Source organism: Equus asinus, chromosome 23 (genome assembly GCF_041296235.1).
Source record: "Equus asinus isolate D_3611 breed Donkey chromosome 23, EquAss-T2T_v2, whole genome shotgun sequence".
Classification (NCBI taxonomy): domain Eukaryota; kingdom Metazoa; phylum Chordata; class Mammalia; order Perissodactyla; family Equidae; genus Equus; species Equus asinus.
In genome coordinates, this window is record NC_091812.1 from 62907414 (window position 1) to 62925821 (window position 18408).

The 18408-nt window shown below is 45.3% G+C and overlaps 1 protein-coding gene across 2 annotated transcripts in view; it reads right to left on the reverse strand.

The window, feature by feature from the left end:
* Positions 1 to 3623: 3623 nt before the first annotated feature.
* DCAF12 (DDB1 and CUL4 associated factor 12) overlaps positions 3624 to 18408 on the reverse strand; it is a 32966-nt gene continuing 18181 nt past the window's right edge. The window contains exons 3-10 of one of the 2 annotated variants that reach the window (XR_011497264.1): positions 17536 to 17742; positions 15738 to 15798; positions 11084 to 11277; positions 10066 to 10131; positions 8745 to 8907; positions 6237 to 6415; positions 5183 to 5712; positions 3624 to 4180 (exon numbers count right to left, since the gene is read on the reverse strand). Coding sequence is in view for 1 of the 2 variants with exons in the window: in XM_044756689.2 (XP_044612624.1) it covers positions 5554 to 5712; positions 6237 to 6415; positions 8745 to 8907; positions 10066 to 10131; positions 11084 to 11277; positions 15738 to 15798; positions 17536 to 17742 (1029 nt within the window). In the remaining variant the exon portion in view is untranslated. Of the gene's footprint in view, positions 5713 to 6236; positions 6416 to 8744; positions 8908 to 10065; positions 10132 to 11083; positions 11278 to 15737; positions 15799 to 17535; positions 17743 to 18408 lie in introns of both variants that reach the window. The other variant, XM_044756689.2, reaches the window with a different exon arrangement.

Below are 18408 nucleotides of genomic sequence, written 5' to 3' on the forward strand. Positions count from 1 at the left end.
ATAAGTCTTAGTGCTACTATGTGAGTAGAGCTCATCTTTGTATTATCATAAAAGAAAAAATTTTTCTTAAGTCTCAAATGTGATTTTATAAAAATTGGTATCTGAAAATTCCTCAGAATACTCATGTATTAGCTTGCTAGGGCTGCCAAAACAAATTACCAAAAATTTGGTGGTTTTAAAGCAACAGAAACTCATTCTCTCAGTTTTGGAAGCCAGAAGTCCAAAATCAAGGTGTCAGTAGGGCCATGCTCCTCCCCAGGGCTCTGGGAAGATCTTTCCTTACCTCTTCCAGCTTCTGGTGGCTCCTGGCATTCCTTGGTTGTAGACACATTACTCCAATCTCTGCCTCCATCTTCATATCGTTTTCTCTGTATGTCCCTGTACATCCTTTTCTACCTCATAAGGACTCTCATTGGACTTAGGCCCACCCTAACCCAGTGATCTCAGCTCGATCCTTTTATTTTTAAAGATTTTACTTTTCCTTTTTCTCTCCAAATCCCCCCGGTACCTAGTTGTGTATTTTCAGTTGTGAGCCCTTCTAGTTGTGGCATGTGGGATGCTGCCTCAGCATGGCCTGACAAGGGATGCCATGTCCGCGCCCAGGATCTGAACCAGTGAAACCCTGGGCCACCAAAGCGGAGTGGGTGAACTTAACCACTCGGCCATGGGCCAGCCCCTCGATCGTTATCTTAATCATATCTGCACAGACCCTATTTCCAAGTAAGGTCACGTTCTGAGGTTCCGGATGTATGCGAATTTTGGGGGACACTCTTCAACCCTCTACAATTTTCAGTGTTTTATTGGAAGCCATTAGGAAAATAAGACTCACATAAAAATTTACGAAACCCTGCTATATAATATTTACTGCTTGAGAACAGAGATCACTTCCTGTTCTTCTTAGACTTCCCTGCACCAGTAGAACAGTTGTGGATGTTAAGGATCCAAGAAATCATCTAATGTCTAATCTGAACTCCTCTCCTCATTGTGATGGAATGAAAAGACGAAAAACCTGACATCCAGAGAGGGGAAAAGACTTGTTCAAAGTCATACGGCCATGAGAAGCAGTGGGAGAACTAGAACTGAACCCACATCCTCCCCTTTAGCCCATGACTTACCCCGAGCAGTTGCTGCTGGGCGGTGGCATGTATGTGCCTTCAGGGAACAGCAATACCTTTAATCAGGTAATATAACCTGCCTGCTGCACACCCCCGCCTCCCCAACCCCAAAACAATCTAACATTGGAACCTTAAGCAGAGTGGTTGGGGCAATAATTTTCTGTTTTCAGCAGGAGGGCCCTAGACGGGCAGAGGGAGTGGGGGTAATGGTGAAGATGAGGGCTGTTTCTCAGGTAAGCGACACATTACAGGGCCCAAACTGCCACACCTCAGGCCAGGGTACCCAGCACAGTGTTCTCTGCAATCAGCAAATGACCTTGACCCTGGAGAACAAGGAAGCCTCATTATTACTTCCAGTCCTCTGTCTGCCACCAGCTAAGACAAAAGTAGCTATGAGTGAGGGAAGTTTCTCCTCTTTAAGACAGGAGTTGATCGTTTGTTTTCTTCCTGTCCACAGCACTAGGGATGTTAATTACAGCCCTGAATGCTGCTTAACAAGAAATGCAGTAAACATGTGACTCTGAGCTCAGTTAATGAGTATTATTATCCTTTAAAAACTCTGACTTCAGCAATTACACACTAATCAAGAAGAGTGTTGAGATGGGAGGTTCAACCCAGGGGAAATGTGAGAGGACAGCTCACATCTCTGTCTCGGGGAGCTGAATCCTAACAGCTCACAACCCCACCTTGAGTTCAGTTCATATGCTCTCTCTAGTGATTTCTCACATTTGTTTCTCTGGATGATTCTTTGGAGGAGCTGAAGTGAGGGCAGAAGAACCCAGCTAAGAAACCCAAACTTTCGTCTTCATAGTAGTTCCAGAGTTAGAAGCCCAGGTTTCTACCCTCCCGAAGCTTCCAGTCATCTTAGCACACTAGCATGAAATAAAAGCAAGTAACACTGAGTGATCCTCCCTCTCCCCGTTCTTTCCCCCAAATTTTCTCCCAGACACCAGCCAACTGAAAAGGAAGAAAAACACTTGGGTCATAGTTTCTTACAAGAGTGACCCCCAATGCTAAACCAAGGGTCATGCTATTTCTGAATTGCTATTTTTGGGTACCCGCTCTAGGAACTGTGGGTGGAGCTGGACCAGAGAGGCCTGGACTGGGAGTCTTCAGCTTTATAAGGACCAGTGAGGGTCAGAGCAATACTAATCAGCTCATGGAGGGCAGGGGCAGGGAACCTGGAGCATAAATGAGGTTCCAAAGCCTTCTACGAAAAGGATGACAGGAGGAGCCAGTAGACCACCTGGAATGAGGCATGCGGCCTGAGAGAAAACTAGGAAGTTCTTTCATGGCCTGGGAGTAGGGACTGCTGGCAGGAAAGGGAGGGACCCCACAAAGTCCACACAGCCCTTCTGTGATACATATTTTACTGGAAAGTCTGGCTGGAAAATGGGAGCAGAGCCAATATTCCATGGAGGCCAGAGGCCGAGGCCAGGCGCACGCCACATCCTCTGTCACCTTTCTCTGAGTATGTTCCACGAACACACGTCTCATAGTTACCAAAAACCTGAGGCTGTGTAGTAAAGAAGTATTTGTTTTACTCTGCATGTCCCAAAAATAATTTAACCATGGAACATTTTGCAAACACCAATCACCGTTCCATGGATTGGGGATTCTAAAAACCCCATTTTGGGAAAGGCTAATTCCAGTCCCTTTCCAAATGTAGCTCTTCTCCTCTAGGAAGTCCTCTCAGTCGCTTCAACTCATCCTCTCCCCCTTCCTGTCTTGCAGCCTTTGATGGTACCTACCTGGTGCCCGTCTGAGTCATGTTCTAAACCAGACAGCCTCTAAGGCAGGTGCAAAGGGCAGCTGTATCCTACTTGCTCTGGAAAGGAACAAGTGCCATGTGACAGAGGAATACCCCTTGCCTGGCCTGGCTCTGTGGTCCAGCCCTGATGGGCCTTCCAGAGGTGCCTGAGGAGGGTGCTACGATTCAGCCGTCTGCCTTTCTGTTGGACACGAACAGGTTCCGGGAAGAGCGCCACTCACTATGGTGGCTGTGGCCTCCTCTTACAAAGGGCAACTAGGATCTAGGGTTCCAACTTCAAAAAGATGGTATTCTGTTCCCTGAGCACTGTGCAGCCCCTTCCGTGGTCATTCTCAGGGCACCCTCCACTGAAGCAGACAGGGCCTCTCACCACCCCTGGCTGATGTAAAAGGAGCCGGTCATCTTGCTCAAATCCATAAAGTCATTCAGAGCAAGGACTGGCAACCCCTCCTCATCTTTGGCCTGGGTTGTTTCTCAAGCACCACACTTACTCCGTCTGGGCACGGCCACCCTCAACTGGATCCCAGAGCAACTGATCTTGGGCCAGAGCCGGGGAGCAGGAACAAGCAGGTCCTAGTGTTCGTGTGTGGGCCTTTGACCTTGAGGGAACTCTTGTGTTCCCCTTCTGCTCCCATCAATCCTGGTCCCCCCCAAGCTGACCTTCCAACCAGTCATGTACATGTGAAAGCAGCCTTTCCCTGCTCTCTTGGCTATACACACTCACTCGAACCACTGTGCACTGGAATAGTGTTTATTTTTTTACTTGGCAAAAAGTCAAGTGCTACATTTTTGAAAACAAAATCTCAAAAAACAATAAAATCTATTACCCATCACAGAAGAGGGTCTGGCAATAGTACAAAACATCCTACTTAAGATCTTTTTTTTTTTTAAATATACAAGTCGGTTTAAAATGGTAGAAGTTCTGTGAGAACTAAGAAATCTACAGCTTGTAGTTTACAGTAGAAAAAAATTAAGACGATTAAAAGATCTACAGCATCCAGCATTTTGCTTAATTCCTGTTTATAGCACCTATTTCTCTAGGTTATAAGATGAGAATTCTAGAATCTGTGGTGTACGCCTTGCACCACCAAGATAGGTGGACTCGCCGTCTCCCCTTCCCGCCAGCCCCCATCACAAGGAGAAGACACGCTTTTTTTCCAATCTCTCCACTTACACCCAGAGCACAGGAGGATGACTGGGAGAGCAAATTTCCTTTCCCCAGGATGGGCTGTTGACAGAAGCGGAGTACGTGCTTAGAATGGAGGAGGAATTTCGGGCTGGGAACAGCTGTTATCTGCAACATGATGCATAAAAAGCAAGGGATAACAGGACATCAGTCGGTCAGTTGCCTGCAAGTTTAAAAACCTCAGACTAAACAGACAGTTCAAGGGAGGAACAAATTACTAATCACACGGATGCTTTTACATGCACAATGTTGCTGGCTGTAGGCCACCCCATCACCATTCCAGGGCTGAGCCAACGGAGTGGGAGAGGTGGCTTCAACCCCAGCCCCACCGCATTGAGAGAATGAACATGGCAGAAACGAAGCACTCACTACACACAGATAAACCCCCTGCTCACCACCCCCTCCTGGACTGAACCCAATCCAGAACGCAAACGCAGAACCCACTGGGGAGAAGAAGAAAGGCAAACACAGCCAAGGGGTCTGAGTAAGTGAATCTCAGAAGATTTGAGGCCTCCAGCTCCAGGCCCCTGAGACAGCAGATCTGGTCTTGTTTGCGGGGAGGGAGAGAGAGGGTGGGATAAGGATTCTCTTTATCAAGCCCTTCCGAGCCTTCTGCAGCCTCCGGAGCTGCGTGTGGCTGGAGACCCTGATGTTTCAGGGAAGTGGCCACTGGCTAAGCAGACGGAAGCTGAAATGGAAGTGGCACACAGGCACAAATGTTCTCACCTAGGGGCCACACAGACGGGAGCCAGGGAGGGGCCAAGCCACTGAGGGGTCCTGGTGTGAGAGCCCCAGGAAGGTGCAGTCTAACTCAAAGTGTAATCCTGGTGGTGGTTTGTTTTCCTTTCTGTTTTTACTTCCTATAATCAGTGCTGTTAAATTTTGAAAAACAAGATAAAGACCAGTCCCAAAGCTGGACTCTGTGAATAAAGTTGTTTCTTTTATAAATATTTTAATTACAAGTAATCCTCACTCCAGGTAATTTCAGTGACACACAGTACTTACAGGCACACAAGTTCATGCACACACACGCACGTGCACACACACACACAGCCCCCAAACTTTCACAGAAAGTCTGAGGGCAACCACATAATTATAAAGGGGCCCTACCTCTGAAGAATGAAGTAAGGGGGAGAGCAACTATGTCAGCCTAAAGAAGCCAGAGAGGGAAGAGTGCGTGTCACTTGAAGAAAAAACACAAACAGGGATTAACAACAATGTTTGGTTGAGAAGCCAGAAAGAAAAAAGACAGTAAAGTAAAATTCTGATTACCAAAAGGGAAAAAACCAACCAAACAAAAAACACTTCAGATTTCTGCAAAGAGCTTCTTCCTGTCAAGAGCCCGAACCAAAGGCAAATTCCGGTGTTCCCACTAAAATATGAGGGCCTCACTCAATTGGAAAAAATCAAAAGAAGTAACAAGGAAACTGAGGATGGAAGTTAGTGTAAATCTCTGCATTTGGGGAGAGAGTTAGTTGTCATTAACTCCAGAGCCCAGCATAGTTCCCATGGAGCCCTGAAGGGAGGGGGCCTCCTGCCACAAAGAGCTTCGTTCCTGACGAGTCGTAGCAGTGGGTGTAAACAGCATTGGGGAAGAAATCAATGTCCGAAAAGTAATTCCTCCAGGTTTCATCATGATTCTACGAGAAAAGAAAGAGACTCTGTTAGCACCTCCAGCCAGGGAGCGGGAAGGGAGAAGGGGCAGGAATGCTTTCTGGCCTCCTGAAGAGGAGAAGGTCCCACATCTGCAACCTGACGTCAGGAGAATGGTGCTCATGGGAATCAGCGCCTCACATTTCCAACTGAACACGAGGGAGGAACTGAGCAGGCTGAAGAACTGCTACACAAACCTAAGGTCTCAGGGCAGCTGGAACCAAACTCGAATAATTCACTGCCAGCCTCAGTGAGAGGTTCCTTCTCCTTCCTGCTCTCCTACCACTCGGAGGGAATCCTGGGTCAACCAGTGTGTCTTATTGGGCCTGTCTTCACAGGGGCATACAGACACAAAAGCAAAATCAAGGGACTGTGCCTCTGCTCCAAGGAGTGCCTCTCACCAGGGAAAATGTATGTGTGCAGGTGGTGTGTCAGTGGGGGTGGAGTAGGCAGAGTGAAGACAATTTTCCTGTCACTGTGCAGTAACCATTTCAGGCAGGGGCTTACTTACCAGCCAGCCTTTGCCAGTGGTTAGTTTCAGATTCTCCCCTGCCAGTTTGGGCTTGGACCCATAACAAGCAGCGAGCCTCTCTTCCAGGAACCTCTGAGCTCGGATGTCATAGAACAGCAGGGAGCCCTGCCCTGTGCCCACAGTGATGATGTGCTCATAGAAACTCACTGACCGGATCCCTGAGAGAGAGAAGAGGGCAATGAGCAAGGAGAATACGTACTTAACAGACTGAATTTCTCCAACACTGAGTCCACATGGCACCCCCAAATACCAGCCAATGCCTTTCCCAAGGCAGGTGTAGCTCATGCAAAAGCCAGAGAACCATGATGCCCCACCGCCACCCAACCACTAACAGGAACCTTCCGGGTGCCCTCAGAGAAGTGCCTGACGCCTGATGATGCTCAAGATGCTTTTGGCCTAAGATCAGAAGCACGCCCTGAACCTCTCCAACTCCTCCCTGGACTCACTCAAGTCACCTTTCATAACTCTAAGCTCTTCTCCATTATATGTTTCCAACCTGTACTGAAACTGAGGGTTATCTCTATATTTATAAACCATTACATTAATAAGGACTTCCTTGTATTTGACCTAAAACCACTACCACGGGACACTGCAAGAGGTCTTTGGCTGGTATTAAGTGTATTATGAGGCTGGCAGACAGCCCAGAACTGAAGCACCCAAAGGAGTACTGTGTCTCACTCACAGCGTGAGTTTAGGACAAGTCACCTAGTCACTCAGGGTCATAGGGAAAACACATCTGCTACACCTGTGGATACATGTGGATGCATCTGTGCATGGGATACAAAGACGTCTCTTGGCACATAAGAGGGGCTCGATAATATTTATAGAATCAGTATTTCCTCATTAGGTGTGAAAGCTACTCCTGTAACAGTAACCAAAATCTCTTAAAACTTTCCATTGCAGACAGCATCCCAGCCAAGCCTATTTCTTCTCCCCTTACTGCTCGCATTATACATATTATTCTCTCTGTTCTGAAATGGGAGTCTCTTAACTAAAATGAAAAGAAATCCAAAACAAAAGCCACTTTTGCAATATCTGCATGAAAATAAACACTACTTGAAAAAATGAGGCTAAACTGTGATCCATATTGTGCCTTTTAGGGCTCTCAGGATAACACAGCCATATTTTTGCATGAGAATGGGGACAAAATGAGATGAAGAAGAAAATGCACTGTGTTACGTTGGATGATCCCAATTCTGGTCCTTGTCCGTTCCCCCACCGACCTGTGTGATGCTGGGCAAGTTATTTAACTGCTCTGGGTCTCAGTCTCCTCATCTATAAAACGGGGTTAACACTATTTTTTCCTACCTGCTTCTCAGAGAGTTCAGGGCAGTAAGATGAAATGAGATGTCAGATAAAGGGACTCTGAAATCTTAAAGTACAGTACAAACATAAGTCTCTCTTTTTATTCCTCAATAAAAAATGAGGGTGCTCTCATAGAGAATATTCTATAAACAATGGGAGACTGAAGACTAATTCACCCAGTGGTCAGAACTAAACAAAATATTTCCTTCAGGGGCTGGCCCAGTGGCGCAGCAGTTAAGTTCGCGTTCCTCTTTGGCGGCCCGGGGTTCGCTGGTTCGAATCCTGGGTGCAGACATGGCACCGCTTGGCATGCCACGCTGTGGTAGGCGTCCCACATATAAAAAAGTAGAGGAAGATGGGCAGAGATGTTAGCTCAGGGCCAGCCTTCCTCAGCAAAAAGAGGAGGATTGGCAGCAGATGTTAGCTCAGGGCTGATCTTCCTCAAAAAAAAAAATCTCCTTCACCTTTACTGAGGTATAACTGACATACAATAGACTACACATATGTAAAGTGTATAATTTAGGGGCCAGCCTGGTGGTGTAGTGGTTAAGTTCACACTGCTTCAGTGGCCTGGGCTTCACGGGTTTGGACCCTGGGTGCAGACCTACTCCACTCATCAGCCATACTATGGAGACATCCCATGTACAAAGTAGAGGAAGACTGGCACAGATGGTAGCTCAGGGCTAATCTTCCTCATAAAAAATAAAATTGAAAAAGTATAAACATAAAGTATATGATTTATATAAATAAGTTTTAACATATATATATATATATCTGTAACACAATCAAAATAAACATATTCATCACCCCAAAACTTTCCTCATGCTTCTTTGTAAACAACTCCTCACCCTGTCATGCCATCCCTTAGCAAAAAATGAATTTTATACTCCAGGCAGGGCCCAAGCAAAAAATTACCACAGGAGAGAAAGTAGGGCTCTGTGAAAGAACATGGAAACCACCAATATCCTGACTGCTGGTTTCCACCAAGGGCTTCTGTGGCCACGTATCTGTCTGTGGTGTTTGAAGCTCTGCTGGCATTGAAGCTCCCCTCTTGTGTCACCAAACACTTCTATCAGCTTCCATAAATATCGGGATACTTATTTGGAAACCAACATAGAAACTGAAGGTCAAAACCCAAGGGCAAGGCAGATGTAAGCCTGAGGGGCACCCTGGGACTCTTACCACTGCCTCGCTCCCTGGAGCAAACAGACTTGACGTTGTACGACGGCTGCCGTGGATCCAAGAAGGAGACGTGAGCTTGGGAGCCCACTGCATATACTGACCATTCACTACCATAGGCCAGACACACATTCTCACGGCAATAGGGCAGTTTGGTGGAGAGGAGCTGAAAACAGAGAGGAGAGAGGCACCCGGGGCATTAGCAGAGAGCACGCAGCAGGGCATTGTTCTTAGATGCCCACCTCTGCGGGCTTCCCTCAGACACAGCCACACAGTCAGAGACAGAAAGACAAGCCCCAGTTAAGGAAATAACGCCCTGCTCCACCCTCAGGTGCGTAAGAGAAAGAGAGGGTGACCATGATAAACAAGGAGATCGAGGTACTGAAGAAGACTGGTTAGGGAAAAAGGTCAAGCTGGAATTAAATAATCGCAAGCAGAGCAAAGGACCAAGACCTACAGGATGTTTCCAGGGATAACTCCAGGGCACTAAAGCCAAGGTCCCACTCTGTTCTCTCTGCCAGGAAGCGCCACCACCTTCCTCACTGCTCTTCAGATAAAGGGACGGATCTCTGGCTACCCTCAGCCTAAGTCTCTAATTGTATGAGAGTTGTACACTACAGAAAGCACACGCTTGGGACTGGCTCAAACCCAGACAACCCCAGTCAGCCTTAGCCCTGGATCCTTGTCACTCAGCCAATCCTCAGTGGGTGCCCACTGCATGCAAGGAACCAAACAAGGCCAGTGGAGCTCAAAGGCTGCCGTGACTTGAAGGAATGAATAACTTCCGGGGCTCTGCTTCCTCTTGAGAAAGAGTCTATCACAAAAGTAAGAAGCAGCAAAGGCCTCTGGGACAAGAAGAGGGCAAATGATCCACAGGCAGGTTTAACTTTACGCAAAACGTGCTTGTAAACTAAATCCATTTTCTCATTACCTTACACGATTATTTCAGAGATGGTTTGTCCTAATTTAATTGATCTGCAGTTGCAGTGGTTCCTAGCATTTAGGTTCTCCTGCTCTCACAACATGCAGGTAGTCAATAATCCACGCACAAAGGCTTCAAAGCGCTGTGGACTGGAGGACTGCTGGTCAAAGGAGCCGCCAAGCAAGCCCTCGCAACACCAAAGAGTCGCCCCTCTGATCTCTTTAAGAGACTTTCTTCAAGAGAGGCAGGCCAGACTCAGAAGTTCAGGCACTGAGCAATCACGTGCCCAGACTCTCGGCGAACTGGTGCCTTACTCAAGAATGAAAAGCCTTAGAGAGAATTAAAGTATTTTAAGCATAAGGTGAGTTTTTAGGTAAAACCACTGACACATGTTCATCACACCTTAGACAGTGTATTTTCAGCTTTCCAGAGATGAAAGTAGCCATCCAGAGATACTGCTCCCAATTCCTAAAAAAGCAATGAAAAACAGGTTATATTCCAATCTGTAGCACCTAACAGACAACAGTGAGCAGCGGAGGACCCTGAAGGTCGGGATCCTCCCACTCTTCACTCCTATCCCATGATGACTGTAGCAGGGTGCCAGGCATTATCAGCCTATCATCTCACCCTATGGAATGCGGCTGGACAGTATATTAAATCAAGCCTGCTTCTTGAGAGAACCCATAATGCACAAACCCATAGATCAGAGTCCTTACTGGCAACCATTCCCATGACATCCTGTCGGATAGTTGGAGCACAGCACACACATGGACAGTTTCATAAGTCTCGGCATCAGAGCTTTTATAAGTGGAGGGTCTAAGCTAGGAAAGCTAAGTCTATCCCTAAGCCATAAATATGATAGGAGATAGGAAGCTAAAGGAACTACCCTTCAAATTGTGGTCTCATTCAGATTTTGGAGGAAGGCTTTCTGCTCTTTTGGCTCTGTGTCTACAGCCCAACACTCTACTTTATACCCCAGTTTCAGGAGATCTGACGCAATGATTAGGTAGGACCTGGTGGCAGTGTTGAGAAGAGGCAATGAAGAATTAAAAGAAACTGAATATCAAAGAGAAAAAAGTGATTGCTTTCAGAGGCAAATATGAAAATCACACCCAGAACAGAGCACCTGCAAAGGCATGTGCAAATGAGACAGAGTCTAACCAGAGTGGCCCTGGGGGACTCTGAGGCTGACCCACAAATGTGGATCATCCAGAGAAATACTGCAGAGCTCAGCCCAAGGGGTGGGTTTCCTAACCTCACTTGTAATTTCTCACCAGCACCCCTCAGCCTTCAGGAGGTGCTCTGGGCACAGACCAAGCTAAGCAGCAAGCACTGACTTGGGGAGGGCGAAGGGAAGTGCATAAGCCAAGAAGCTGAAGCGAGAGGAACAGGCTTCTGGGATACATTGGCAAGCTCATACCTTGTTTTTGTTGTTAAAGGCCAGAGCCCGGACCTTGCAGTTGTCAGGGTTTGTGTCCTCCTTGGGGATGTCCTTTAAGGCCTTGTGAGTGATGTGAGTGTAGACAGGGACCCGTGACACATTGTGCCTTGCATCACTTTTGGTCAACACATCATCTGTCACCTCCCAGAGTCCCATAGAACCATCACGTGAGCCTGCAAGACAGGGAGACCACAGATGTCAGACATACCCAACTCTCCACGTGACAGTCCCACAGAAGCCAAGATGGGCTTTCTTAGTCTAGCTGTTTATACATCACCCTCATATGTGCTGAAATCTGGTCAGGTGGCTCACCTCAAAACAGAGAGCAGTACGCATTTTAACAGCTACACCAAGGGGATGATTCAAATAAGGTCTAGGAGTTAAAATATAACCTTTAGGGCCAGCCCTTGCGGCCCAGTGGTTAAGTTTGGCATGCTCTGCTTTGGCAGCCGGGGTTCAGTTCCCAGGCACAGATCTACACGGCTCTATTAGCGGCCATGCTGTGCTGGCGGCCCACATACTAAAAAACAGAGGAAGATGGCATGTATGTTAGCTAAGGGCAAATCTTCCTCAGCAGAAAAAAAAAAATTATATATATATATAACATATATATATATATATAACCTTCAAGCATAACATGGTTGGTGGGATTTTTCAAAAGTGAGTTTTATGCAGTTTGATAAAGCTCAGTAACTTTCCAAACCAAACGCATGGGTCGCTTGGGCGTGCAGGCATAGGTAACTGGTACTGGGCAGGAGGGCTGGGAAGCTCCACTCTAGATCAGTGCTGCTTAACCTTTTCTGAGATCTGTACTCCCGTGAGAGACTTATGAAGGTTAAAGACCCCTTTCTCTAGAAAAATACACAAAAATACCACATTGCACATTCAATTTCAGGGAGGTTCATGGGCCTCTCGAAGGCTTTCCACGGACCCAGAGGAACCACAATCCCCATATTAAGAATGACTGTTCTACATAAAATGAATGCTTAAGAAGAGAAAGAGTTTTCCTTAGCAAACAATAATGAAGTACTCAAAAAACTAAGAACACTTCTCTGTGAACTGAGCCCTGAATACATTACTAGTGGCAACCTAAAAATGGGACCATCTTTCTAGAGTACAACTGAGAAATCTGTGGCAAACCCCAGAAAGTTTGTGTCCCTACCTAGGAATAATCCACTATCACAGGCCTACATACAAAGATGTTTATTCAGAACAATCTATACGTCCAGCAATAGGACTGCCAGAAAACAGAATATCAAGAACCACTAAAAAATCCTGTTTTAAAATTCCTTTTCCAATTACTAAGACTAAAAATAACAAATGTTGGAGAGGGTGTGGAGAGAAGGGAACACTCATACACTACTGGTGGGAATGCAAAGTGGTGCAGCCACTATGCAAAACAGTACGGAGATTCCTCAAAAAACTAAAAATAGAACTACCATATGACCCAGCTATCCCACTACTGGGTATCTACCCAAACAATTTGAAATCAACAATCCAAAGCAACATATGCACCCCTATGTTCATCACAGCCCCATTCACAATAGCCAAGACGTGGAAGCACCCCAAGCGCCCACTGACCAATGACTGGATAAAGAAGATGTGGTATATATATATACAATGGAATACTACCCAGCTAGAAAAAAAGACAAAATCATCCCGTTTGCAACAACATGGATGGACCTAGAGGGAATTATGCTAAGCAAAATAAGCCAGTCTGAGAAAGACAAACACCAGATGATTTCATTCATATGTGCAATATAAACAAGCACATGGACAAAGAAAACAGTTCAGTGGTTACCAGGGGAAGGGGGGTGGGGGTGGGCACAGGGGGTGAAGGGGAGCACTTACGTGGTGATAGTCAAGAAATAATGTACAAGTGAAATCTCACATTGATGTAAACTATTATGAACTCAATAAAAAAAATTTTTTTTTTTAAAAATTCCTTTTCCAGTGAAGTTATTGCCAACTCTCCTTTGAGACGAGAACGTGCCCTTCCCACACTGCAAATCTCCTGAATGCTTCAGAGTAAAAATTGGCTAACATGGGAGAAATATCATCCAATTTATTTGCATCATAAGGCTTGTGTGCAGGGGTTCAAAGCAGAGAGTCCATCATGTGTGAAGTCTATAAAAGGCCAGAGACAGAAGGGTACATCTGCAGAACTACACGTGGTTTATTATGCAAATTGAAAAATAAAACCACACAAGTTTTTCTTCAAGCATACTGAAATGCTGAAAGAATTTTACAACAAATTGTATACTTATGCCTATATTCTACCATCAACATTTTATTATACTTGCTATATCACATATCTATACGTCCATCCCTCTATATGAATCTTATTTTGACCAACTAAAAAACATGTACTGAAAAAAAAACTAGCAAGATATATTTCAAAATGTTAATAGTGCTTATCTCTGGGAAGGGATATTATGGGTAATTCTTGTTTCCTTTTTTGTTTATCCGTATTTTAAAAATTTCTTCAAAAGTATTACTTTTACAATAAGGAAAAATAATTAAAAAACTAATTTGGCAGCAACAGGAAGATTAAATTGGAGGAGATAAGACTGGAAGCAGAGAGAAAATATGGAAAGATATTGGGGTAACTCAAGAGATAGATGACAAGCACTCAAGTAGAAAAGACAGAAAAGAAATTGAGGATATAAGAGAGATTTTGGAAAATAGTGTAACATGGCTAGGTAATCTAAGGAGATGGAAGAGCTAAGACAAGCCTTAGTCCTCGGGCTGTGCACCTGGGTGGAAGGAGGGAGCATTCACCAACATACATCAATGGGGGCGGGTGGCATGTGCACAGTGAGTCTTGGAAGGGAGATGATGAGTTTGACTATACTGATTTTGAGGTGGAATGTTCATGGGTTGACGCTCATCATTAAATCTGCACATTAACACTGGTTAAGAAGCATTAAGCATTTTCAATATGGCAGCCACTACGTATTACCTCATTTAATCTTCCCAATGACCTCTGAAGTGCATATAATCATTATCCACGTTATTGATGAGGAAACCCAAGTCTCAAAAAGCTTAAATAACTTGCCCAAGATCACGGTGCTAATAAGGTGTAGAACCAGGATTCAAATTCAGGTCTCTATTACCAGACCCAATGTTCTTAAAAGTTGCTACAGGGCCAGTCGCAGTGGCCTAGCGGTTAAGTTTGGCACATGCTGCTTCGGTGGCCCAGGTTTGGTTCCCGGGTGCAACCTACACCACTCATGTGTCAGTGGCCATGCTGTGGCAGCGGCTCACATAGAAAAAAAAAAAGGAACATTAGCAACAGATGGTAGCTCAGGGTGAATTTTCCTCAGCAATAAAGGAAGATGATTGGCAACAGCTGTTAGCTCAGGGAAACTCTTCCTCAGCAAAAACAAAAAAAACACAAACAAACAAAAACCACCCACAAAAAACCCCAAAACCTGCTATAATGTTCAGAAGATGTTCAAGACTTGGGAGTTGTCAGCCTGAAAACATAGGACACTAGCGAGGTATCTGAAAGAAGAGATGGGAGGTTCCCAAAACAAAGCCAAGGCCTAGCTCCCATCAACCAAATTTAGTGTGGGTTACTGTCAAAGGGACAGTCCCTATAGAGGTGACATGACTCAGCCTCTGCCCTCAAGGAGCTCTCATTCCTTGGGGAGACAAATGACAGGGAATCCAAAAGGTTCTGCACTCTTCCTGGGTAATTTTAACCTTCGACTGTTTGTTCATTAGATTATCTTCCCTCTTGGCTGCTTTTTGTTGCCTTGCAAAGAATCCAAAGAAGAAATATTTATGTTCCTTTAGCTTTGTTAGCTGCAGTTCTAAGCACGGGCTTTAAAATCAGACTCGGATTCAGATCCTGTCTCCATTTCTCATTATTTGTGTGGCCTTTGGCAAGTTATAATAACCCCTCAGAATCTAAATTTTCTCATTTGTGAAATGAGGCTAATAATACAAATCTAGCATTGCTTTGAGGATTATAAGTGAAGTATTTAATTAAGCAACTATTATAATTATTTTTATTTTGGAATCTGGAATGGGGAATTGTATTTTTACATATGGGTATCAAGCAAAGCAGGTTAGCACTCTGAGCCCACTTTCTAGGCTGCTGTGGGTATCGAGAACGCATTTTTGTTTCTCTAGGTTATCTTCTCTGCACTCATTTCTGTTATTTTCCTGGCTATTCCATCACTGGGAAAGAAATTCCCCCAATCCTATACAGCTTTTCTCAAGAAACTTAACGTTATATAGTTGTACAGAAAATGAAATTGCTCCTAATACTTTGCAGAGCACATCACTTTTTCCAAAACACTTTCACAATCATTATCTCAATGAAGCCCCACCAAAATGTCTCAACATGCTAACATGCTTTTGGGAACAAGGCAGAGTATGAATAATGAATGAAGTATGCCAGTGCCTTTACATTCCAGATCAGGAAAACACAGGAGAAATAACTTATATGATGTGATAAGTCAGAGAAAGAGCCAATATGGGAAGCAAGATCTGGCTTACTGGGCCATCTTACTTGATGGTCTGCTTACTGGGCTATCTCCAATCACACCACTAATGCTTTTCACCCTCCAGCCTCTCTCCCTCCCTGCCACACCAAAAGCTCCCTACAAAAGGGCAATTTTACCAGACACCGCCATACTGTCGCTGATCCATGCAATGGAAAAGATCCAGTCCTTGTGTCCATCCTTGGGGAGGAAGGAGTGACAGGTACAGGGAGGAAAAAAAAGAAATTAGTAAAATCAAGATCACAATGCACATTCTTGAAAAGCATACAAGTCTCACTGAAAATATCTTTGTAAAAATTACAACTCTGATCTCTGATGATCTTTTTTTTTCCTTCTTCTCCCCAAAGCACCCCAGTACATAGTTGTATGTTGCAGTTGTAGTCCTTTTAGTTGTGGCATGTGGGACGCCACCTCAACATGGTCTGATGAGTAGTGCCAGGTCCACGGCCAGGATCCGAACTAGCGAAACCCTGGGCCGAAGCGGAGCTCGTGAACTTCACCACTCAGCCACGGGGCCGGCCCCTCTGATGATCTTAACCACAGGGCATGATCCCACAATCTTTAACTTCTGTCTTGAGGAGTCCAAGCTGGAACGGAACTGGCATTGCTGTGGGCAATAAACATGTCCGGTGGACACGCAGCTCTCGCCTATCTCTGGATGTCTTATTTGGGACTCCTACACACAATCACCCACCTTGCATCCCTCTAACTTCATCCCACCACTCTCCTCCTTGCTTCCTGGGACAATAGCTATAACTGACCTCTCTGCTGTTCCTTCTGTCTGGAACTCTCTTCCTCCAGACATCAACATGGCTCGCACCCTCATTTCCTTGAAATCTCCCCTATGTCATTCCTATCAATGAGGCCTTCCCTGACTCTCCTCTGAAATAGCATTCTCCACTACACTCTCCATGCCTTTAGTCTGCCTTTACTTCCTTCCATGGCACTAACCACGCTCTGACATACTGCTGGTAAATATTTATTGTTTATATGGTTTATACATTGGTTCATATGTCTCCCTCCATTAGAATGCAGGCTTTAAGAGGGTGGGGGCTTGGGGACCAGCCCCACAGCATGGTGGTTAAGTTTGGCATGCTCTGCTTCAGGGTCCCAGGTTTGCAGGTTCAGATTCTGGGCACAGACCTACACCACTGTCAGCCATGCTGTGGTGGCAACCCACATACAAAGTGGAGGAAGACTGGCACAGATGTTAGCTTAGGGTGAATCTTCTTCAGCAAAAAAAAAAGGTGGGGGGAGGGGCTGGCCCATTGGCATAAAGGTTAAGTTCGTACACTCTGTTTTGGCAGCCCAGGGTTTGCTGGTTTGGATTCGGGGCACAGACCTACACACTGCCTACCAAGCCATGCTGTGGCATGCTTCCCACATATAAAACAGATGAAGATGGGCACAGATGTTAGTTCAGGGCCAGTCTTCCTCAGCAAAAAGAGGAGGACTGGCAGCAGATGTTAGCTTCAGGGCTAATTTTCCTTTAAAAAAAAAAAAAAAAGAGGGTGGGGGCTTTATCTGTTTTATTCACTGCTATGTCCCCAGTGTCTAAAACAACTGGCTATGGAAGGCTCAATAAATAGTTGCTGAATGAATGATTTAATAAACTTGGCTCTCTGACTTTAGACAGTGGGAGATGTGTGAACACTGTGGATTCAAACACCAACCTACTGATGCTGGCCCCTTTACCAAAAACACGCTCTGTCAACATGCTGGATACTCCCGATGGAAAGTTCAGTCCCCATTCTGATATCTCCACCCCCACACCTCACTCCCAAGTCCCTAGAGTCAGCAGAAATCTAGAGGAAACCACTCCTCACCAGGGGGCTTATGGGAGGAGGATCCATGTTACCTGCCAAGCTCTGTTTAAAAACAAGGCTACTTCTAACTACAATTATTGGGGAAACTTACATCTCCCACACACACAGGATCTAGCGTAGGCAGCCGGTAGATGGCAAGACTGTTGGGGTTGTCTCCTCCGGTGGCTAACAGTGTCCTAGAGGGATTCAGCTCGATGGCATGGATACCACAGCCCTGCTGGGTCACACATCCAGGTTCTCGGTCCTTCAGAATGGGAATCTTGGTGATCTGGCTTGTCTGGACATCCACTACAAATAGCTACAAGAGAAAAGGGATACAGAAGCTGAACACAGTTTCTCTGTCATGTGAGTGACCCTGGTACAAACATCCATTCACTCAATTATGCATCAAACACTTAATTAACGTCTACTACACGCTAGACCCTGGGAATTACTAAAGGCATGGTCAGGGCTACTAGTGAACTAAACCTGACTAAAGATTTCCTGCCAGTTCAAGCATATTTTATATATGTTATCTACACATGCATAGAAACTTATAAACAAAACACAATTCCCAGAACACATCACAACCACTATTAAAGTATCCGTGAATATCACTTGGTTTGCTGGGGGGGCCTGAGACACAGGACAAGAGTTATAATATCTCACTGCTGGTCTCATTCACACCCACCATTCTGCTCTGTGCCCCCAGGCCTCTGCTCATGCTGCTGCTTCTCCCTGGAACATTGTCCTCCACTTCTTTACCAACCTAACCCCATTTCACTCTCCAAGATTCAACTCGGAGAAATGTTTTATGGAAAAGATCAGTATTAGAGAAAGGGCATTCCCGACAGATTATGAAGCTCTTTATGTGATTCAATGGTTCATTCCTCCATTCATTCGCTCATTCAGTACTAAGTAAATGCCAAGTACTGTTCTAGGTACTAGGAATGTAACTATGAACAAGAGAGAAATAACCTCTGCC